The 23,466-nt window shown below is 53.7% G+C and overlaps 1 protein-coding gene across 4 annotated transcripts in view; it reads right to left on the bottom strand.

Annotated features, from left to right (window-relative positions):
• The window catches only part of RIMBP2 (RIMS binding protein 2), a 234,448-nt gene that overhangs the window by 32,362 nt on the left and 178,620 nt on the right, over positions 1-23,466 (bottom strand). For all 4 annotated transcript variants that reach the window (XM_030939961.1, XM_030939963.1, XM_030939962.1 and 1 more), the window contains 7 exons: positions 21,837-21,982; positions 20,565-20,641; positions 15,843-15,952; positions 12,535-13,347; positions 9,260-9,411; positions 7,718-8,167; positions 5,442-5,588 (listed from right to left, as the gene is read on the bottom strand). In XM_030939961.1, the coding sequence (XP_030795821.1) occupies positions 5,442-5,588; positions 7,718-8,167; positions 9,260-9,411; positions 12,535-13,347; positions 15,843-15,952; positions 20,565-20,641; positions 21,837-21,982 (1,895 nt within the window). The remainder of the gene's footprint in view (positions 1-5,441; positions 5,589-7,717; positions 8,168-9,259; positions 9,412-12,534; positions 13,348-15,842; positions 15,953-20,564; positions 20,642-21,836; positions 21,983-23,466) is intronic.

Genomic DNA, 23,466 nt, shown 5'->3' with positions numbered 1-23,466 from the left:
ACAGCCTGGCCTGGCAGGAGGTGGAGCCGCCGCACAGACCGTGTGCTTACTCCAGGCCCAGCTCGGCCTCAGCACGAGATGAAGATTGTGCAGATAGTAGGGGCACTGGGTGGAGGCTGTGGACAGCGTAAAGGCTTTAACAAAAAAAGTGTCTTTAAATGAAGAGGCTACCTGGTAACATGCCAGCTTGGAGACGGCGACAGCCCGGGTGGACTCTCACAGTGATGGTGCCAGCAGCAGCCGCCAGGTTTGCACTCACAGAGAAAGCACCCCGTCTTGTGGTAACAGTATTCAAAGCAAACCTTCAACAACTCGAACTACACGCTGTCATGCGCTCAGATTTATGAATGCAATACATCCATAAAGATACTGTGTTTTTGCTATATGGTGTTGATTGGGAACAGTTTATTTTGCAGGGGTGTGGCAAGACAAAAGTATTCAATAGCATTTTATGATGTATTTATCTTTAAAAAATCTGGCTTCAATGACTAACCTAGATGAAGATGTGTATGCGTTGGCATCACAGTCAGTTCCTGGCCTGCTGAGGGAGGCTGCATGGCGCTGCAGATGGAAGGTTTCTGGCCCCGAGCCCGCGGGAGGGAGGATGGGAAGGGCTCAGGGCAGTCTGTAACCCCAGCCTCTCAGCTGCAACAGGCCTAACGCTTCCAACCAGGCTCCAAGTGGAGGGCATGAAAACAAACTGGGTTTAAATGGATGAAAAAGGTGAGGCTGTGTCTAACGAGGCCATCCCAAGGCCCCTGGCGAGGGTCTTCCTGCACCACAGAACAGTCTCACTTTGTTCAACCCCAGCAGCAAGCTAGGGGTCAACTCCCGAGATGGAAGGAGGCGTCTGGCATTCACCAGATGCTTGAGGTCAGCCGTCTCTCCATTCTTGGAATAGTGTTCTAAGCAAAGGTCGCCAGCATTTCAGTGAGATGTCTAGTGACTGGCCGAAGGCACTCAGCAAGTAAACGCCAGGGCTGAGACCAGGGTCCAGGTCTGCCCTTGCCTCTGCTGACAGAGAACATGGCCTTAGAAACTCCACCTGGCGGTGCCTTCTCCTAGGGGGACACGCGGCTTTACCTCCAGTCCTCAATGGAGAATGCCAGCAGGCAGATGGTCCTCCCTGGGGATAGGGGAGGTGCTGAGCCCCGCATCCAGCAGGCCTGTGGCTATAAATTTCACTTATAGAGAAACTGAGGTAAAGCCTCCACAAGACAGGATTTTGATCATCACTATAGCAAACTTCAGTCTTGTCACTTGGCAAACCACCTTTTCTCTCGCCAAACTAAAAGTCACAATTTCCTCTTAAAAGCCTCTTTCCTTAGATGTAATAAGGGTACAGACTTTCAGTTACATGCAGAGCAGGTTCTGGGGGCCTAGTGTTCAGCATGGGCAATGACAGATGTATTAATTCACCTGACTAGGACAGACTTTTTTTTTTTTTGAGACCAAGTCTCACCCTGTTGCCCAGACCGGAGTGCGGTGTCATGATCTCAGCTCACTGCAACCTCCACCTCCCAGGTTCAAGCAATTCTCGTGCCTCAGCCTCCTGAGTAGCTGGGATTACAGGCACCTGCCACCACGCCCAGCCAATTTTTATATTTTTAGTGGAGACGGGGTTTCACCATGTTGGCCAGGCTGGTCTCAAACTCCTGACCTCAAGTGATCCACCCACCTTGGCCTCCCAAAGTGCTGGGAACACAGGCTTGAGCCACCACACTCAGCCGTGCGTGACAGTCTTTACACAGAGGGTACCCACATCCAGTCATCAAGACATACACCTAGAACACAGGCAGTCTTTGTCAATGAAACACTTTTAAAAATAGATAAAGGTATTATTTATTGGTATAGTGAGCATTTCTCACTGTGGACTGAATGGAAATGCATTTGTAATATTGGGAGAATGGAGGTGATTTTTTCAGAGCAAATGTCTCAGCTACCCTCAGCCTCACTTCTTTCATTCATTCATTCAACAAACATTCATTGGGCACCTACTATGTGTGAAATGCTAGAGATACTATAGTCAACTACAAGTGGAGGCTTCCACCTGCTAGAATGTCAGTGTCTTGGAGCAGATGGGATAATGCCAGGGGGTAAGGGTACGTGTGACGGGGCGGGCAGCGTGGGGAAGTGGGTGGTCAGGGAATGCTTCCCGGGTTGAAAAGCCAGCGGTCTGTGCACCAGCTCAACTTCAGTCACTCCCTGCCACCATCATGATGCGTCACCTAGCCAGATGTCATCTGTATGATTAATGAATGTATTCTTTGAATTGAATCAATATTTAATGTTACTTTTACAGAAAATATCTCAACTGTAAATGGAAAACAAGTATCACTTGTCATCTAAATGAATACAGCATAAAACAATGCTGCTAAATATTAATGCTTTTTAAATTTTAATAGAAACAGACCTGTTTGCTCTGTTAAAAAAGGAAACAAGCACGACAACATTAATAGCATGCTTAGCCAGACAGACTTCCTCTGCAGTCTCATCAGAAGGACTGGAAGGCCCTTGAAAGTACACACCTGTGTTTCTGCTGCTGTATTTCTACTCTTCTCTAGAAAAGTCATCTCTTGCAGCAGGTGTGGTCATCCAGAGCTGGGCATCAGCTGTGGTGGCCACCAGCCACGTGTGGCTGTTTACATGCAAACTAATTAGAACGTAAACTAATCTGTAACTAATTTTATAGAAGTAAAAATTCAGGGCCTCAGTTACACTCAGCCCCAGGTGACCACATGTCAAGGGCTCTGTGACCACCTGGGGCTGTGGCTGCCATAAGACAGCGCTGAATGCTGATCTCAAAAACCACTGGGGATGTGGGTCCCACACCCAGAGAACAACTGCTCCAGCCTTTCGTCTGGGTTCAAAACCTGAGCAGATTGCAGGGAAGGTAATGATTCACTCCTGGGTAGGTAGAAAACAGGGCACATTGGGAAAGGCATGGAAACAGGTCTTCTACAGGCCAGTTAGAAGACCATCTGCATAATCATGGACAAAAATTCTCAATTCTGTGGGCCTCAGTTTCCCTGTATACACAAAATAAGCGCTCACATTTACTGAGAACTTACTACATGCCAGTTGCATTTTGCGTGTCATGCAACACACGGAAAGCCTCATAAACTATGAGGCAGGTGCTATTGTGGCAGGTGTTGCTGGCTCCACATTTGCTATGGACTAAGTTGTATTTCCCCACCCCTCCCTATTCAGAAGTTGAAACCTTAACCACCAATGTGATTTTATTTGGAGATAGGCTCTTTAAAAAGGTGATTAAGATTATATGACATCATGATGGTAGGCCCTAATCCAATAGGACTGTTTTCCTTACAAAAAGAGGACAAGATACCAGGGATGTACAGAGAAAAGGCTGCGTGAGGACTCAGGGAGAAGGCGCCATCTACAGGCCTCAGGGAGGCCTCAGGGGAAACCAGCCCTGCTGGTGCCTCGGTCCTGGACTTCCAGCCCCCAGCACTGTGAGAAGCAGACTTGTGTTGTTTGAGCCACCTGATCTGTGGTATTCTGTGATGGCAGCCCCAGCAGACCAGTACAACAGTCAGCAGAAATCCTATCTCCAGAACTCACCCAGGGCCCAGCACCAAGAGGATGAATCATCTGTGACCCAAGCGACCAAAACAGATACCTTTCTCTACTGAGATGGCCCCTAAGGTTAGGGAAATAAAAGATACCTGGGACCGAGGGGTCAAGGCCTGGCTGGCATGGCTGCTCTCTAAATTCCTGTGCTGCAAGAAAACCCACCCTCTGGCTAAACTCCCCAACAACAGGAGCTATGGGACTCCTCCTAACTCTCATTTACAACCCAGACCACGCAACTCCAACTGGGCAGAGGACCAGCCTTACACACACTCTTTTCTGACAAGCGACTGTAGACATGAAGCCAGTTTCAGCTTAAAGAGGCTTAGGCCCATTTTAGCTTAGGCATTGAGTCCTGGGGTTCACCTTTTGGTGGGAAGAGCCAATTCCACCTCATTCTAACACTAAAACCCCGCCCCAGTGCGGTGCGCACGGAGGATGCTACAGATACGTCTACTCACTGCATGTGTGTGTGACTCCTCTCAGACGGATGGACAGCTTTTCCCCAACCTGAATGCATATGGTTCTGTGTAATGTGGACCCTGTGAGGCATAAAAACCACCCTGCCCTTCCCTCTTCAGAGACAGCACCCTCAGCATGCACCAGAGCCTCTCTCTTCCTGGTCTGCAAACTGATGTCACCAATAAAGCTCTCCTTTCTACCACTGAGCCACGCTGGTGGGCTTTTGGATGACACATCACTGAGAAGCCATTCATTGGAATGCAGTTCCTGCCTGGGTAGTGGCCATGTGACCTCAGTCTGCTCAGCGAGATATCATGGAAAGTCTGACTAGAAGGAAGTCTGGCTTCCATTCATCCCTTTTTTCCTTCTTGGGGTTCTCTCATAGGAGGGTGCAATTATTGGAGCTATGGCAGCCACTTTGTAACCATGAGAGAAAGGCCAAGAGAATGGAAGAGACAGAACCCAGACCCCTGACACACTGAGAGCCAAATCCACCTCACAGCCTCTACTGCAGACTTCCTGTGATGTGGGGTAATTAAACGTCTTTGTTGTCTTAGCCGTGATTAGCTGGACATTCCGTTTCTGAATGATTTGGATCTTCTAGATGAAGACCATCATGGCTGGAGGAGTCAGGGGACTTGCCCACTTGTGGTCTGTAACCAGCTGGGACATAAACCCAGGTCTGAGACATGCCAGTCCCCCTCTATGGGTACGGGGCTGTTTTGCTGTGGGAGTGGGTACAGAGGATACTGTGTGATCTGATATCTGCAGTGTCTTTGAGCTCCCAAGATTGAGCATTCCCCAGGCCCCCGGTTATTTCCATTGCTCCTGTTGTCCAAGTTTGGTTCTTTACAGCATCCGAGGGCATTTCCATTAGAATATGCATGATCGGAAATTAGACAGAAACCCCAAACTGGCTGAATGTCTTCCTCGTGAGCCCAGCTCTGACGTTTTGCTGTTCTGAAGGACGAACACCGGCCGTGTTATTTTTGTCTCCCATGATGCCTCCCTAGCACACAGATGTCCAACAAACATCTGCCCGATTAACGGAGGTGAATGAGTGAATGGCATGTTCTGCCTGAACTGAGCCTAACCCTACCAGGACCCACAAAACCACCCCCATGACCAAATACCAGGATGGTGCACTGGGGGCAGGTGGAAGCCCTGTACTTCGACTTTTCAATTATCCCCAATGAGGGTATGTGACAGGCATCATTAAACCTAAGCTTAAGAAATCTAGCATGACTTGGGACCCCAGCTGGGCATCTCCATCTCTCTCAGGGACCCAAGGGTAGCGGGGAAAAGTGCCCACGTCTCTTGATCTCCACGGGGCCTGCTCCGAGCCCATGCCAACCAAGAGGACGGTGTGGGGTCTGGCGCGCACTCACCTGCTTGCCGAGTTCAGAGCCTTTCAGGAAGTCATCCACTGAGGCGCCCCTCCTCTTGAAGTCTGGGGAGTCGTAGGCGTCCTCCTCATCCGAGGCGGCATACTGCCCTGCGCTGCTTCTCTCTAGGAAGACGCTCCTTTTCTCTAACTTGGAAAGAGAAAGGAGGCACACGGGTGAGGCAGGCCCACCTTCAGCCACACTCAGCCCCACCTGCACTCGCCAAACCTTCCGCCCCTCAGAGCCTGGCCAGGTGCCCCCCCCACAGTGCTCTGGGCCCAGCTCTGCCACCCTCTCGCTGCCCCAGACCCACCAGAATCTTTTTTTTTGAGACAGAGTCTCACTCTGTCACCCAGGCTAGAGTGCAGTGGCGTGATTATAGCTCACTGAAACCTCTGACTCCCAGGTTCAAGCGATTCTCCTGCCTCAGCCTCCCAAGTAGCTGGGACTACAGGCGCCCAACACCATGCCTGGCTAATTTTTGTATTTTTAGTAGAGATAGGGTTTCACTATGTTGGTCAGGCTGATCTCAAACTCCTGAGCTCAGGTGATCTGCCCGCCTCGGCCTCCCAGACTACTGGGATTACAGGCATGAGCCACCACGTCTAGCCTCTTTTTAACCTTTGAGGTAATATTTGGATACAGAGATGACACCTCATTCCCTCCATTGGTCCCCTCTGCCCAGTTTTTTAAAATACTTTGACCAATTCACATTTGTCTGAAACACAGGACTTGGACGGATTTGCTTCCTCTCCGGCCCCAGGCTTCCCAGGCTTCCCTGCCTTCACAGCCTTCTTGGGGACCTGGAGCAGGAGTGGAGCCACATCCCACAGGGCAGCTGCTACCCCGTCCTGCCCACGGCCTCCCCAGAAGTGCCACCTCCCAAGCCCGGGGCCTGGGCTCCTGCCTGTCAGCCAATCAGAGCCATGGCGAATTCACATATTCTGAAGGGGTTTCCTTTACACAAAGGCCACAAATTCATGTTTAGTATTTTTATTAGTGGCCAATGTTGAAATAATTAGGAAATTTCACAGAAGATTTCCAGTTTTTCAAGACGTGCTGAGGCGCTGCCAGGTCAGGCCCACTCAGGAGAAGGTGGCTCCCTGCCCAGTGTCACCGTCATCCTCTCTGTCCTCCTAGACACACCTGAGCTGCTCAGCACTGACCTCTCAGGGTGCATGCCCCGCCTCAGTTTCCCTGGCCTGGCCCCCAGCCCAGAGGAACACTCACAGGAGGATGGTGTAGGGTCCTGGTGAGACCCCACAGGCTGACCCAGCAGGGCTGAGGGCCCTGACCAGGGCTGTGCTGCCGCCTCAGGTGGAAATGGGCTCAACACAGCAGGAGAGACAAGACTGGGTTCTGGGTGGGGGTGCGGACACACGGTCTGGCTCCCAGCCCCACATCTCCTCCCCAAGCCCTGCAGGGTGGGGGTGCGGACACACGGTCTGGCTCCCAGCCCCACATCTCCTCCCCAAGCCCTGCAGGATGGGGGTGCGGACACACGGTCTGGCTCCCAGCCCCACATCTCCTCCCCAAGCCCTGCAGGGTGGGGATGGGGACACACGGTCTGGCTCCCAGCCTCACATCTCCTCCCCCAGCCCTGCACAGGAGGCATTACTCTGCAGGCAGTTTCTCAAAAATTCACGTCCCATTGCACATGTCATCTGGAACATGGCCCTACCACAATCCAAATGCTCTCTCCTGGACCCAGAAAAGTTCAGTTAGTAGGCATGCAAATATGTACGCAGGGACCTGTATGCCCATGTGTTTCTACACATAGGTACAGATGTGTATGTGAGGACGCATACAGATATGTGTATCTGTGGGTGCATGTCCATACATATATAGACACATGTGTGCATGTGTGTGTATATATTTACATGCACACACACACAGAACCTAGGACTCTGCAGCCAGCAAAACCAGGAAGAGCCCAGTTCAGGAAAGTGGGTCCCGGCCAACTTCTACCGGGCAACTCTCAGATCCCTTGTCGCACACCAAGACCCTTGTCTGGATTTTTTTGAGCCTGCTTTCTAAGCCAGGCAAGTGCCTGGCATTTCCTTAGTTAAATAGTTACATATTCGTAAATAAAAAACACCATTTAACTCAATCAGGGTCAGGCACATGACAGAGTCCACCAGCAAAGCTATGGGCTGAGCGTGGCCCCCCTCCCTGCAAGCTGGGATGCAGTCCCCCTCCGTGGGCTGGGGAGATGACAGGGCCCTGTCCCATGGGGCTCGGGGACTGAGGAGCCACTGAGGTGAAAGCCTCAGCCTTACCCTGCTGCTCTCGGCCACCCTCTGCGCGGCCTCCCGGGCCATGGCCTTGGCGACGGTGGTGGACACTGGGGTGCCCTGCGGCTGCGGCAGGATGCGGCTGGGTGAGGGCGACCGCCTTCCCGGGCCTGCGGGCGGCTCCAGCGTGTGCCCATGCACAGGGCCAGGTGCACGGCTCTGCTCCCAGGCCTCGTCCATCCTGGCGTGGGGACCCAGGCGCTCGTCTTTGGTATCGGGGACTCCAGAACTTGGTAATGGCTTTGATTGGGGTGCAGGTCTCGGGTGAGGGGTAGGAGGCACCAGGAGCTCAGGGGGAACGGCAGCAACTGCAGAGTCCACAGACTCGCCCTGGGCGGAGAGGGTCCGCACGGTCACGCCCTTGGCCTCCAGGCTCCGCAGCCGCACAAGCTCCACAGCCGTGCTGTCTGCCGTGGGGAAGATGACTTCAGCCACCTGTGGACAAGCAGAGCAGGCTCGCGGGCTGCCTGAGATGAGCCCCACGGTCCTGCATGGGGAGCCGGCCAGTCGTCTGCCCAGATGCCCAGTGCAAAGGATCACCCCCAGCGATCTCCAACTCCAACCACCCACCAGATATGGAAGCTCCAGGAAGTCTTGCCGGGAGAGGGCAGGGACAGGTTCACAGATCTCAGGCACCAGGGCCCAATCAGTGGTAGGAGGTTCCATGAGGCCAGGGACGTCAACCATTTATCTCCCATCCTCTGGACCCATTCTGAGTAGATGCAGGGGCCAGAGAGGGGAGTGAGTGTCGGGTTTAACACTGCCACAGCTGGAGGGAAGAGAGGGGCTCAGGCAGAGGCCAGCGTGGGCTTCCAACTGCTGGGGGACAGCAGGGCTGAGGGCCTCCTCTGCAGGGGCCAGGGCCCATGCTGGGGGCTTCCCGCCTCAGAGCACAGGAGTCAGCTGGAAGCGGCTCAGGCAGACGCGCTGCCTGTTTCCCAGTCACCCCTGCTCCCGCAGGGCAGAGCTGGGGACGGTGAGGAGCAGCTGCTTTCCCAAGCCCTTCCTGAGGGCAGACGTTTCTACTTCACCCCAGGCCGGGCTAGGGGGCTGGTGTCCTTGGTTCCCTACACCAGGCACCAGGGATATACCCATTTCTTGGAGTCAAGGCCTGGCCACCTCTTAACGTGGAGACCCAGCAGTGTTTCAAGGCGGGACGTGCCTTCGGCCATGGGTATCATCTTGCTAAGACCCAGTTTGTTGAAATGAACAAGGCAGTCATCAATCAAGAATGCTCTGATACTGGGGGTCCCCTCTCTGGCCCCTGCATTTTTAATCCACAGCAGAGCAGGGAAGGGGATGAGGGAGGGGAGGGAGGTGGGGGGAATGCTGGATATGAGGAAGGGGCCTTGGGGTGGGGTGGGTGGTGCTTAGTACAGTGATGGAGTCTTCGGGGCTGAGGGTGCCTTCAGTGATCAGGGCTGGAAGAGCAGGCCCTGCCTCCTTCACGGAGCAAATACCAGGCCCGTCCCTGCTGCATTAGAGCCTAACAAGCTCCCCGCCCCCGCCAGACCCAACAAAACTCACCCTCTGCCCTTTGGCGTACACACCGTAGCCGGTAACGTTTGCGCCATTGGACAGCCCGGAGGGCGTCAGCACAGGTGGTCTCCAGGAGACCCGGATGGTGGCGGGGGTTGCCCCAGCCTGGACAGTGACATCTTGTGGGGGTGCTGGGGGGCCTGGGAGGGGACAGAAGGGAAAGGAGGTGTTGAGGGCCCTGCCCTGGTAGGTGAGCCATGACTGGGCTCCGCCCATGTCACCTGAAAACAAGATCATTCAGTAAAGTCACCAGGGAAAAAGAGAAGACACAGTGTTGACAGCACATCAGAAACTGTGGTGAGGTGGGAGGGTGGGGCTGGGGTACAGCCAGGTACCAGGATGCACAGCTGCCCTTTTCCTTTAAATTTGGCATTTAGTCACCATCTTCTGGGAAATGCAAACCTGAACTGTCTGTGGAACCATCTCCTTACCTGTCCTCAGTCTCTGTGACCCGGCAGAGCCACCTCTGCCCAGGGGTCTCAGGCCTGGCCAGGCAGCCACACGATTAGCTCAGAGGGGGCCAATGAGATGCCGGCATTTGGCAGATCAAATGGAAGAGAGATCTTGGTGGAAAGCAATCCCCCATCCCCTGTCCTGCCCCTGGTCCTCTCACCTTTACTTCTCTCTTTTCTCTCCTTCTACCCTCTGCCTGGACCTCACATTCCCCATCTTACCGCCCCATGAAATTGAGCAAAACTGAAGATGAAGAGACCAGGTCTGATGACATCATTGAACCTGAGAATCCATTTCTGTGTGTGTGTACGTGTGTGTGTGTAAATGTGTATGTATGGGTGTATGTGTGTATGTGTACATATATGTGTATATGTGGGGGTGTGTGTGGATGTGTTTGTATGTTCATGTGCATGTGTGTATATGTGTGTGTGTGTGTGCATGTGTGTGTGTATATGTGTGTGTGTTGGGGTGTGTGTATAGATGTGTGTAAGTGTACGTATGTGTGTAGATGTGTGGGCGTGTGTGTGTATGTGGGTGTGTGTATGTGGATGCATGTGTATGTATATATGTGTTTATGGGTATACGTGTTTGTGAGTGTGTATGTATGTATAAGTGTGTATTTGTGTGTGTGTATATGTGTGTGCGAGTCTGTGGGTCTGTGGGGCTGTCTGTGGGGGTGTGTGTGTGAGTGTATGTGGGTCTGTGGGTGTGCATTTGTGTATGTGGGTCTGTGGGGGTGTCTGTGGGGGTGTGTGTGTGTGAGTGTACGTGGGTCTGTGGGTGTGCATTTGTGTATGTGGGTCTGTGGGGGTGTCTGTGGGTGTGTGTATATGTACTTGTGTATGCGGGTCTGTGGGGCTGTATGTGGGGTGTGTGTGTGTGTGAGTGTATGTGGGTCTGTGGGTGTGCATTTGTGTATGTGGGTCTGTGGGGGTGTCTGTGGGGGTGTGTGTGTGTGAGTGTATGTGGGTCTGTGGGTGTGCATTTGTGTATGTGGGTCTGTGGGGGTGTCTGTGGGGGTGTGTGTGTGTGAGTGTACGTGGGTCTGTGGGTGTGCATTTGTGTATGTGGGTCTGTGGGGCTGTATGTGGGGTGTGTGTGAGTATAAACACATCCATATCTCCCACCAGCTGTGTTACTCTGAAGAACCACAACCTTGCACCACCATCCCCGGGCATGGCTAACCCTGGCCGTACCCAAGACCATGGGGGATGCCACATGGGGTGTGACTGGACACAAATTCTGAGAAATGCTGACCTATGTGTGATTGTCCCAACTACACCCTCTTCCTCCAACACAGACATGTCCCTCCAGTTTACTTCCCACTCTGAGACCTTGTTCCCAGTCACTGGGGTGAGCCTGGGGACCCACCTCTGTGCTAAGGGCCCCTCCTCTACCTGACTCTCTCCATCTCAAAGTTAGTTCCAGGGCAGCCTTTCCTGAAGGCCCCAAGAGATGTGCCCTTTACCTCCTGACTCCCCATGGAGTGCCCGTGTCTGGTGTTTCTCTTTCTTCACCCCCAGCACTCATCAGAAGGCATCGCAGGAGGCATCCGTGAAAAGCAGGTGGCCTCATTATCCCAGCATTCTTGATCAACTCCGGGCAGTTGGGGAGGAAATAATATGTCGCCGTGTAACACAGATGAACTGACGCTGCCTAAGTTAGCTGCTACCTGGACGTGCTGTCCCCCCTCAGGCAGCGTCTGTCCCCCCGACATACCGTCCCCCTCAGGCAGCGTCTGTCCCACCTACCCCTGACACCACTGCTCTGTCAGGCTCTAGTGAGCCAAAGGTTTCACGAGTACCAGAGTGGGCAGTGGAGGCTTCTGGAGGTGGGGGTGCTGGCTGCCCAGTAACTCAGCAGCACTGGGACCCTGGCGAGTCGGAGAGCAAGAAGATGAAGAAGGTGTCCACACTCACCCCACCTCCCTACAGTCTCCCCCAAGAAATGAAGGGGGCCCATCACTCTCCCCGTTTGAGTGGAGGAAGCAGAAAAGGACACTGGAGTTTACATTGTGGAGAAAATACCTTCTGTGATGAAACGTGTCTTTTACACAAGCCGTGTAGGCGTCGTGTGCATCGTGTGCATGCTTAGTGGCGCCTGCCTGTAATCCCAACACTCTGAGAGGCTGAGGCAGGCAGATCACAAGGTCAGGAGTTTGAGACCAGCCTGACCAACATGGTGAAACCCCATCTCTACTAAAAATACAAAATTTAGCCAAGTGCGGTGGCAGGTGCCTATAATCCCAGCTACTCAGGAGGCTGAGGCAGGAGAATCGCTTGAAATCAGGAGGTTGCAGTGAGTCGAAATTGCACCACTGCACTCCAGCCTGGGTGACAGAGCAAGACTCCATCTCAAAATAATAATAATAATAATAATAATAATAATAATAAATTTATAATAATTATTATTATTTACAAGGACAAGAAGGAATGGTTCCGAGAGGCGTATAGGCACTTCCAGGCACTATTCCACTCTGAGTATGTGTCCGGGGGTGCGTGTGACACAGAAGATGCAACCATGTTCCCTGGGGGCACTCACTTCCCTCCTGTCTTTTGTAGGATGAGCCTCTTGCTGATGCAAGTACTCAAAGAAAAACTGCCAACACGGTCCCTAACATGCTCCAAGGACTCCTGCGCACGTGCACGCACACATGTTCTGTGCTTCACGGGTGACCTAAGGGATTTTCCAGGGTCATGCTGTCGGGATGGGGATTCTGGCTTCTGCCTGCCCCACCTTCTTTCCCCACGGGCAGGGTGACCACCTGTTGTTCTCGCCCTGGGGGACCCACGGAAGGACACAGGGCTCACCTGCAGGCAACGTGGAGAACTCCACAAAGGCCTCCTTCTTCTCCCTTTGCTCCAGCGGGAGCTGCCACGGCATCTGGTGGGGTTTGGCCAGAACCTTCACCTTATAGGCCATGTTGGGCCTGAGATTGAAGAACTGGTACTTGTACCTGGCGGCCTTGACGATGTCGAACTCCTCCTCGTTGAGGAAGATGACGTGGCTGTAGTTGCTGTTGGTGGGCAGCCAGGAGAGCTGGGCGGAGATCTGCGTGATGTTGTCCACCCGCAGGTGGGAAGGGGCCACCACCACGTCCTTGCCCACCAGCAGCGTGCACTGCAGCTCGTCCGAGCTGCCCCTGCTGGTGACACACTGCACGGAGATGCGGTAGGTGCAGGCCGCCATGTTGAGCTTCTCGATGAGGGCTTTAGTTCTGCTCCCCAGGGTGAGGTTCATGCGCGTCTCCTTGTCCACCAGGACGTTGTAGCTGCTCACGGTTCCCCATCCTGGTGGCACCGCCGGGGGCTCCCAGCCCACAATAACACTTTTGGCGAGTTGTTTGATAAGGGTGATTTTTCTAGGGTAAGGCACGATGTCTTCTCCGATGTCGTCGATGTTCACGTCCAGGGTCCCGGCACTGTTGTCGGTGATGCCTGCGTCTGTATGGGTTGGGGAGTGGAGGTCCAGGATGTGCTCTCCCTCCAGGCCGATGCCGGAATGGTTGATGAAGTTCTGATCCTGCTCGTTCCCCAGCGTGCTTGCCAACCGCGACTCGTTGTCCTGCACAAAGTCCACGAAGTTGGAGGGCACCAGACCCCTCTGGCCATCGAGGAGCTCTCCTGTTGGGTACAAGGACAGAGCTATCACTCAGCCAACACAGCAGGGGCCCCAAGACCTCCAGCGTACTCCCACCTCCCCCACCAGGACCGTAAGGCAGAGCAACAGGGTTGCCCTAGGGCTCCGCCACTGTTCCCAGGAGTCCATGCTGGGGCCTGCTCCACACCCACCATCTAAAGAGCCAGCTCCTCCAGCCCCATGGCCCAGTCTTCTTTTCTCCATGATATTTATCGCAACCTGAAACCGTCATGTTTGTGTGTCCATGTACCTACACTGACTACCCCCTCCTAACACGAACAACACTCGGGGACAGCAGGGATCTCACGACGATTGAATGTCCAGCCCTAGAGTGACAGCTGGCTCACAACCGTGCACAGGAAAGATTTGTTAGAAGGACGAGTCAGTCAACTCAATGGCTTTTGGAGATTAAGAAAATAAACATCTTACTATGATTTTTGAGTATAAGAATTAAAAGGTGATTTCCTGTCCCCCTTGAAAAACACTGGGCACATCGTAACGATTCCACAATGTGTCCAATTTGATGTGAAACAAAACTATCAATTTGGTGTCAGAACCACAAGGTGAGTTGCAAAAAATATGTCCAAGTAGCTCTTGTGGCTAAGAGTGGATGTAGTGGGGACTGCCGTATTTTGTGAAACTCAAACTTCTATGTGCTTTCTTCATTAGCAGGGCTCACGAGGCTGCTAACAGCAGATGGCCAGAAAATGGAGAAGTGTTCAGAGCTTCAAAGATGAAGCAATTTGGATAATCTCCCAGCACAGACCCAGAATGGACCATTTCCCCCAATTCATCACAAGGCACCCACAGACCCACAGAGAGGGGCTGGGAAATGCTGAGCATTGAATTCTGTGCCCAAAAGACCCCCTGCCTTGGGGGAGCATGTGATGTGTTGTGGGCCAGGCGAAGACATGTCAACCATTTAATTAGTCCTGGATTCTAAAAAAATAAATAAGAAGGACTTGGATTCTGTTCCAAACCTCCACCTAGGGTGTGGGTCTGCAAGAGCCAATCCCTTGCACTGAGGATGCACTATTTAAAACTCCTTAGTTTGGAGGAGATGGTGGTGATGACGACGATGGTGGTGGTGATGAGATGGTGATGGTGACTATGAGGATGATTATAATGGTGGTGGTGATAGTGATAGCTACTATTTATTGAACAATTACTGTGTGCTAAGCTCTGTCCTAAGACCTTCATATCTATTACCTCATTTATCCTCACAGACCCTCTATGAGGTGGGTACTATTACTATCTCCATTCTATAGCAGAGGAAGCTGAGGCACAGTGAGGTGAAGGAAGTTTCCTGCTGTCACACGGACAATGGAGTCCTGAGTTTTGACCCCTGCCTGCAAAGAGGCTCCTGGAAAGCTTCTGTGGACTCAATGCCTGGTGAGAAATTTCCAGAGATTTCAACACAGGTTTTCTGGCAGCTGTCTTGGGCACATATTTCTGTGCTTATGTGAAAATCAGTGGTGACAATGTGGACTTATGGGAAGAATTCAAATTGCTTTGCTACCAGCTGTGGTGAGAGTTCTTGGCTGGACCATCCAGAGCCAAGAAGAGCTGCTGGTGAGCGAGTGGTGAGCAAGGCAGCTCTCCTGCTGGGCTCCTGCTCATGGACGCCTCTAGAGGCGACGCGACCTTACCCCAGTTAAACACCCAGGAAAAGCCCCCGGGGCTTCCATCAGCTCTGAGAAAACAGCACGAGGTCACCAAAGAGAAACTAGCTCAGCAAGAAAGATTCCATCTGCTCAGGGGGAAGAGGAAGAAACCAAGACCACACTATTTGTCCAGGGCAGTTGAAATGTGTAGGGAATTAGGGAATCAAATCTTTTAGAACGTTGATTTATGAACTGCTGGTGCTGTTACATGTTTATTCTCAAGCTAAAAAGGCAACAAAAGGTGGGGCGTTTCAGATGGAGGATTTACATTCCCTGATTTCCAATTTGGAGAGGAGACCTCGAGGGCATTAGCAGGGATGACCTGGGGTCACCCCCTAAGCTGACAACAGTGCCTCAACGTCAAGGAGATGGATGGCCTTCCACAGGTGCCAAGGGCTACCTTCCCATGAGATCACCTGGAGCAGAACGAGGCTCTGCCAGGAGGATGCCTCTGGGAGACGCCAAGGGAGCTGGGCTGAAAGACAAGAGCAGGACAGACCCTTTTGGAAGCAGAGGGTCCATCAGCCCCGTGCGTCTGGGAATAGCTGCCAAAAGCTCTGCAGAGATGAGCAGAAAACATCTACCATGTGTCAGAGGTCAGCTTGGAGCTGAACACTGGAAACCCCACTCAGGTTTCTTTCCAGTCATCGAAGAGGGGAAACCTGGTAACTATGGAGTGGGGAAGGGTCAGAGCGGAGGGCTGGGCGGCCAGGAGTATGGTGAGAGCCCGCCCGTCTATCAGGGCCCTGGATGAAGTGGTTTGCAGGGTGGACCAGCCCAGCCTACGTCCGTCACAGCCATGTTCCAACAGAGACCTTCATAGAACCCATCCTCATCCATGTCTCCATAGACGTAGAGGTATTTTCCCGCCGTGAGGGGCAGCTCAGCTTCGGGGTTCTCGTTTGGTCCATCGAAGGGGTTGTAACTGCAGGGAAAACACAGTTACTTCGTTAGAGGCTCTGGAGGACACAGCCCACACCCCTGCCCCCGCAGAACACTGGGCAGGTACACGGCTTCTCTCCCACGCCTAGGGAATTACAAACCCCCATGATCGTTCGGGGCTGATGAGTTCTCTGTACAGTGGAAATCCAGGCCACTGCCAGCTCACACACACAGATTTAAAGTAAAAATGCAATTCTGAAACAAAGTTACATGCTCAGAACTCTTTGCATCAGATAACAGGTTTATGATTCTGACATTTTGTTCACATAACTATACATCTCCCAATTAACAAGCAAATGTGAAGAAAATTAACCCTATAATCTTTCAATAATATAATTTAGTGAAAACAGAATCATATACACTATTTAGCAATCTGCTTATTCTTTCACCTTAAAGATAGCGTTCTGTACTTCTACCTCATGAAATATTATTTTTATCATAGCCTTTTGAATGGGTGTAGAGTATTCCACTGAACATATTAACATACTTTATTTAACCAGTTTCCTAATGTTGGGCATTGAGGTTTCTTCTGACTTTTGGCTAATATAGTGTTGCATTATATATTCTTATAAACATATTTTTGCACACTTCCACAATGTCTTCCTAATGATAAATCCTAGGAAATATATTTGTTTGGTCAAAGGCACTTACATTTTTAAGGTCTTGGGTGTGGATAGTCAAACTGCTCAGAAAAACAGATGCATGATTTTGCCCTCCCCCACCCCACCCCCAGGAATATAAGAGTATCCATATTCTCCAGTCCTCAGTGTATTGGGATTAATAATTTTCAAAGCCGTGTCCAACTTGGAAAATCAAACACATGAAACAAATTCAGATGAATTGAGGATTTTCTAAATAAAAGGTGAATTAACTAAAAATAACAGTGAGTAACTCATTAAAAATGAAAACAACATTAGAGCTGGAGAAGACAGCCAGGCACCGTGATATTATAATTATGATATAAAAATGACACGCATCAGTGGCACAGTGCTGAGAGGCTACTGCACGCAGACACACAGGGCCACAGTCGGCGGGGCCAGGATGAAGACCCAGTCCCACCCCTGGCTCCCTCAGTCCCATCCTTGCTGTGTGTGGAGCAGGTCCAGGCGCAGCCATTCACGGAACCCTCAATGCCAGCACAGGGGCAGTGCCGGCTGATGTCCTCTGAGCCTGGCACATGCTGAGGTGTCTTCCCAGACAAGCAGAGGCCTGGCACACCACAGACGCCTTCCTTTCCAATCATGAGCCTGGTCCAGCGAGGCTACCACATGCAACCTATGATGGCCAACCTCGTGGGTGCGCCTGCGTGTGGACCCTGGAGGCCACCCAACCTCGTGGGTGCTCAGGCAGACGCTGCCACGTACTGCATGGATGCAGCCATGGGACACGTCGGGAATGGGGACTCGATTGAGACGGAGGTAGGTCAGGGGTCACTCAGCACCGGAGGCAGGGGAAGAGGGATGGATGATCACAGACGGGAATGGGTCCTTGGAGGCAATGGGAGCCTCCCACATGTGACCGTGGCATCTGCAAGCACAGCAGTGGCCCTGGGCAGCACACTGCAAATGGGTGAACTGTGTGGTGAGGACCATCTCACCGTACAGCTGACGAAAGGAAGGATGGTGATGAATGTGTCAGCTTCACCCTGGACCTTGGGTGGGAAGGCCCCAAGAGCCCTCAGCAAGGCATTCCTCATGGCGGAGACTGTGCCAGATGGAAGGGAGGAGACGTGGACACCGAGGCAGCCCCTGCATGGAAGGTGGGGAGAGGCCGCTCGGCACCCAGCGTGAGCGCCCAGGAGGCTTTCGGTTTCCAGAAACGTCTAAGCAGGTGGCTGAATAATGGCAGCAAGAGGAGACACTGATTAGACCCAGGGCGGAAAACACAACCGCTCCCCCCTCACCTACATCTACCGGCAAAGCCACCCCTCAGGGGCTCTGAGGATACCCAGAGGACTCAGCACCTACATCTACCAGCAAAGCCACCTCTCAGGGGCTCTGAGGACACCCAGAGAACTCAGTACCTACATCTACCAGCAAAGCCACCTCTCAGGGGCTCTGAGGACACCCAGAGGACTCAGTACCTACATCTACCGGCAAAGCCACCTCTCAGGGGCTCTGAGGACACCCAGAGAACTCAGTACCTACATCTACCGGCAAAGCCACCTCCCAGGGGCTCTGAGGACACCCAGAGGACTCAGAACCTACATCTACCAGCAAAGCCACCTCTCAGGGGCTCTGAGGACATCCAGAGAACTCAGTACCTACATCTACCTGTGAAGCCACCTCCCAGGGGCTCTGAGGACACCCAGAGGACTCAGTACCTACATCTACCGGCAAAGCCACCTCTCAGGGGCTCTGAGGACACCCAGAGGACTCAGTACCTACATCTACTGGCAAAGCCACCTCTCAGGGGCTCTGAGGGCTTTCAGAAAACTCAGAACCAGCTCTCTCGGGGACCAGCCACTACATGCCCCTCACAATTTGACTTGGTTTGGTTTCAGGGTGGTTGGGCAGGAAAAAAAAAAAGGCATAAATCCATCACCAGTAAAACGGGAATGCCACTGAAAGAGTGAGATAAGGAGAATGTGCGTGGGCCATGGCTGGTGATGGCCGCGGGAGAGGCGGATGTGCTGGCTCGTCACGTCCCCGCTTCTGGGCTCGTACCAGCCGCGGGTCAGTCCTTGGGGGACATTAGTTCTAGGGCAGCTCCCCCAGAATAAGCCGTGCCCTCTCCACAGAAGTGGCAGGAACGCGACCCCAGTGGTCCTCTGAGCTTGGCCATCGTAGGTCACATGTGGTAGCCTCGCTGGACCAGGCTCATGATTGGAAAGGAAGGCGTCTGTGGCGCGCCAAGCCTCTGCTTGTCTGGGAAGCCACCTCAGCATGTGCCAGGCTCAGAGGACACCAGCCGGCGCTGCCCCTGTGCTGGCATTGAGGGTTCTGTGAATGGCTGCGCCTGGACCTGCTCCACACACAGCAAGGACGGGACTGAGGGAGCCAGGGCTGGGACTGGGTCTTCATCCTGGCCCCGCCGACTGTGGCCCTGTGTGTCTGCGTGCAATAGCCTCTCAGTGTTGTGATGCTGTCCTCCAGCACCGTGATAGATGAGCGGATGGTGGGCCTGCCCCCACCCGGGTGCAACCAGCATTCGCATCTGCCCAGGCCAGATTCGAACTGGGGAGCCCACAGCCCAGGGGCAGCTACCCAGTGCTTCTGCTACCTGAACCTCGGAAATGGGTTTGCATTGGTGAAATTGGCACATTACCAACGAGCAGAACATGATCCACTGATCCTCTTAACAGTTGTTAGAAATAGCTCTCGCTGCAGAAAGCAAAAGGTATTCAAGGTGTATGGATTGGCTTAAATCAAGAGTCACCCCCTTTGCATGAGCAGAGTTTATGGATCTAGTGAGCGTGGGATCTACACTGAAGGTTGGTCCCTAAACAGATCACGGGGGACTCTGGCTGCCCGATGCCAGCTGAAGGGCAGGGATATCTGCCTCTGAAATACCGTCAGGTCAGCCTGAGGCCAAGCCCGCACTCAGAGCTGCTAGAGCATCTGTGAGACAAAAGACTGGGTCTTCATGAGTGTGAGGAAATGGGGGCGAAGTGCTGTGTCTTGGGCCTGCTGCTGCGCCTGGCTGATGAATTCCCAAGTGTCCGCCTGCAGGCAGAGTTGACTGCAGCTTGCTCTCCTTTCAATCAGGGAGTGCAGTCCTGGGGGACCTGACCTCTCATCCCCGCCCACGTCCGCCCTGCGGAGGCTCCCGTGGAGGACCTGAGAGGTGTGCGGGACAAAACTGGCTCTCGTTACTTCTCAGCGAGCACGAACACTGAAGGCCCCTGCAAGGGAAGCCCACTCAGTGGCTGTTATTGCAGCGAGATGCAGCCTGCAGCGCCCGGCAGAGGGTGAGGATGCAGGAGAGCAGGGTGCTGGATGCACCCCTCTCACTCTCGGGGACAGGAGACTGGGGCTCTGGACACGTCCCCTCTCGCTCTCGGGGGCGGGATGTCCCCTGGAAAGACACTCATGGCCAAGCCCCTGCACCTGTGAACGGGACCTTATTGGAAACAGTCTTTGCGAATGTGATGGACTTGGGTCATACTGCAGTGGGACAGACTCCAATCCAGGGACGGGCATCCTTAAAGGAAGTGGGGAGAACACACAGAAACAGGCACAGGGAGGCGGCCGGGCAGGATGGAGGCAGAGACCGAAGCCACGCAGCTACAAGCCAGGGCTACCTGGGCTCCCGGCAGCCAGAAGAGGCAAGAAGGACCCCTCCTTGGAGCCCTCAGAGGGTGAGACCCCGCCGATACCCCCATCTCAGACTTCTGCCCCCAGAGTTGGGAGAGGAGAAATCTGTGGTTTCAGGCCACCAAGTTTGTGACCTGCTGTCATGGCAGTGCTGGGAGACTTGCGTGCCACCCAAACTCTCTCCACCGAATCTGCTCAGCCTCCACACCAGGCTGAAATCCCACCTTCTCCTCGTGCCCTGGGAGAAGGGAACTTCTCAGCCCCCCGAGTGTTCCCAGACGCAGTAGCTCATCTGCCCCACTCACCAGGGCTTGGTGGAGGCAGAGAGGCCACACTTACCTATAGCGGGCAACACAGAGGTGGACCTTCCCCGAGTATCTCTGCTTTGAGGTATTGGAATTCCGTTCATTCTCCATCTATGAAAAAGGCAATGGGTGTGCAGGTTATGGAAGCGGGAGGTGTCCCACCCCATTCCCGCGGCAACAGGAAAGCCCCTCACAGCTTCCTGGGCCCCAGGAGAGATGGCCTGAGACTGTGGCACTCCCAGGAGGCACTGCCACCCGCACCCCCACATACGAGCCCGGAAAGGAAGGTGGTCCCTCAGTGTGCACCCCTTATCACACAGGCTCCTTCTGTGTTTGTGGAGAACCCAGTCCCCAAACAGCAAGGTAAGGCTCAAAGGCAGGGCCTTCCCCCAACAGAATTCAGGGCGTGAGACACTCAGGGCGCCAGGCCCTGTGGGGTCCGTGGAAGACACAGAGCTGCATGCTGCTTTGGACACTTGGCCCTCCAGGGGCTTAGTCTATGGAAGAGGCCCCCCACCACCCTGTGACATGCCCAGCGCCTCAGAAGGACGACATGCGGAGGTGGTGGGAGCTGCCATGTCCCCCCAGCCCCCACCCTCTCTTCCTGTCTGGGGGTTTGTGGAGTGTGGGGGCTCCACCCAGTGTCTCCTACAGCAATCCTGGGAGTCAGCGGGCGTGGCCTTTTCTCATACGGGTGGGGGTGAAATTGAGCAGTATGTGCACGACCCCCCAGCTATTCCACTCTCACTCCCCCCAGCGCATTCCCCACACAAGCCGAAACAGTCTTGAAGCAGGAATTAGACCACATCACCCCCTGCCTTAACAGCTTTCAGTGGCTTCACCTCGGACTCAGACAAAAAGCCAAGTGCTGTCCTCTGCTCCGGCCTTAGCTCAGTCCCTGCCCCCGCCCCCTCTCCAGCCACACCAGCCCCTTCCCATCAGTGCGACACGACAGGACTCGCAGGGCCCATCCCGACCTCCACAGGCCCCTCCCAGCCAGCTCGGTGTCAACGGCCTCTCGGTGTCATCCTTGCACCCTTCGATGGGATTTGCTTTTCTAAACGCTGCCTCGCCAGTGTTCTCTCTGCTCCCCCTTAGAACAGGGACCACACCTGTGTTCACAGCGGGGCCCCTACATCCCAGCACATAGTCAGGCCAGGGAATTAACAGGGGCAAAGGGAAGAACCAACCAGAAGGAAGAGAGGGAGGAGGATGGGGAAGGAAAAACGGGACAGACTGGCCAACATCCTACACCAGACACACTTGGCACAGGCAGGCCCGGCGGCCCCTGTGGGACGGGACTCACGTCTGACTCAGATCTGCATCTTGGGCTACCGGATCTCGACAGAAAGGTGGGCTTGGCGGACAGAGGCTCCGGCCTGTCACCAGGCTGCGGAAGGGGCCGGATGTATTCACCGATCGCAGAGCCGCCTCCAATAGCGCTCTCCTGACCTGGCCACGAACATTAAAACAAGTTGAAACAAATATACAAATAACATCGTAAAAGTGCATTGGTCATGGGCCTACCTGGGGTACCTTTCCCCTCTTTGACAACAGTTGCTGCGTTTCATTTTGGGGTCCACCCGTCTCCTGCTCACCATCTACGTAGGCTGGTGTGACCCCACCCTCAGCTCTGGGCCCATCCAGCTAGCAGGTTCACCCTGGTGGTAATGCTTCTTTGGGAGCACAGGATGAGGACTGGCCCAGGCAGAGGGAACTAAAGGAGAGTTGACAGCAAAGAGGCTGCTCCTTTCCTTGGCTTAAAATTGAGCGGCCGTGAAGCTCACGGAAGCCGCCAACCTCCTGCACCTGCAAGAGGAGCGTTCCGTGAGGACGGCACCTGCTCACAGCGAGAACGAGGGAAAGTGGATCCTGGCAATGGGCTTGGAGCCCCTGGTGCAAGATGTACCGGAAGCTGCATCCTGGCTCTTCACCTCCTCCAGGTGACAGACAGGCTCCTTTCTGCTCACACCAGGCCACGTCCCGGCTCTTTACCTGCTCCAGGTGACAGACAGGCTCCTTTCTGCTCACACCAGTGTAGGGTGGCTTTGCTGTCACTTGTGAACCACTGAGTCCTAACTGGCCGAAGAGGTGGGTTTGTGGCTAAAAGTATACTCTTGATGAGAGATTTGCAAGGACTGAAGTAGTTCTCAGTCCCATCCTATCCTCCTGGGGTCTCAGGGGCTGCTGAGCCCTGTCCTGGTCGCCTGGAAAGGAGCATCGAGCACTGTGACTAACGCTGGCCTGCGTGTCAGACGACAGCGCTGCCCTTTAACCAGGACCCGGGTGTGAAACACGATGCGGCTGCTTCCTTCCCAAGCTCTTCACGACTGGGAATGATGACGCCTCCTCCCTGGGGTCCTCGGTCCCTCTGTAGCTGTCTCATCGTAACAGTCACCTCACTGATGAATATGAATTGCTGAGTCCAAATCAGGAAGTATAAAATGATTTAAAAAGCCATCAGGAATGTTCCACTAACGGTTGCCCTAGGAGCCATCCCTGGCAGGCCCCGCAGCTCCAGGCTGGAGTGAACAGCAGGACAGCACCACCACGGCAGGGAATTGGAACTGGGGCAGCCCTGCCCCCGGGTCCCCTGTGAGAACATCCGATCCTGGAGGGCAGGACCTTGTTTTATTCACTGTAACATGGCTTGGCATGCAGCAGGTGCAAAGTGAACATTGAATGAGTCAGCTCCCAGAAGCCTCAGAAACCCAGCCGAGAGCAGGGCCTGCTGCAGCTTCTCCAGTTCCGAATGGCATTGCTGCTTCTCCTCTGCTCCCAGCCACGAGAGTCACCTGGACCAGTGAAACTTGAGGAGCGTGGCAGGCTCCACTTGTGGGCAAAAGCCACTTTTCCTCCCCACACAGTGGCCAGGGAACTTTCCGGAGAGGACACACTGTCCTTCGGCGTTCCAAGACTGGGGGATGTTTGTGACT

The sequence above is a fragment of the Rhinopithecus roxellana genome, chromosome 10 (genome assembly GCF_007565055.1).
Source record: "Rhinopithecus roxellana isolate Shanxi Qingling chromosome 10, ASM756505v1, whole genome shotgun sequence".
Classification (NCBI taxonomy): domain Eukaryota; kingdom Metazoa; phylum Chordata; class Mammalia; order Primates; family Cercopithecidae; genus Rhinopithecus; species Rhinopithecus roxellana.
The sequence above is the reverse complement of the archived record's forward strand: the minus strand, read 5'-3'. Positions and strand labels throughout refer to the sequence as shown.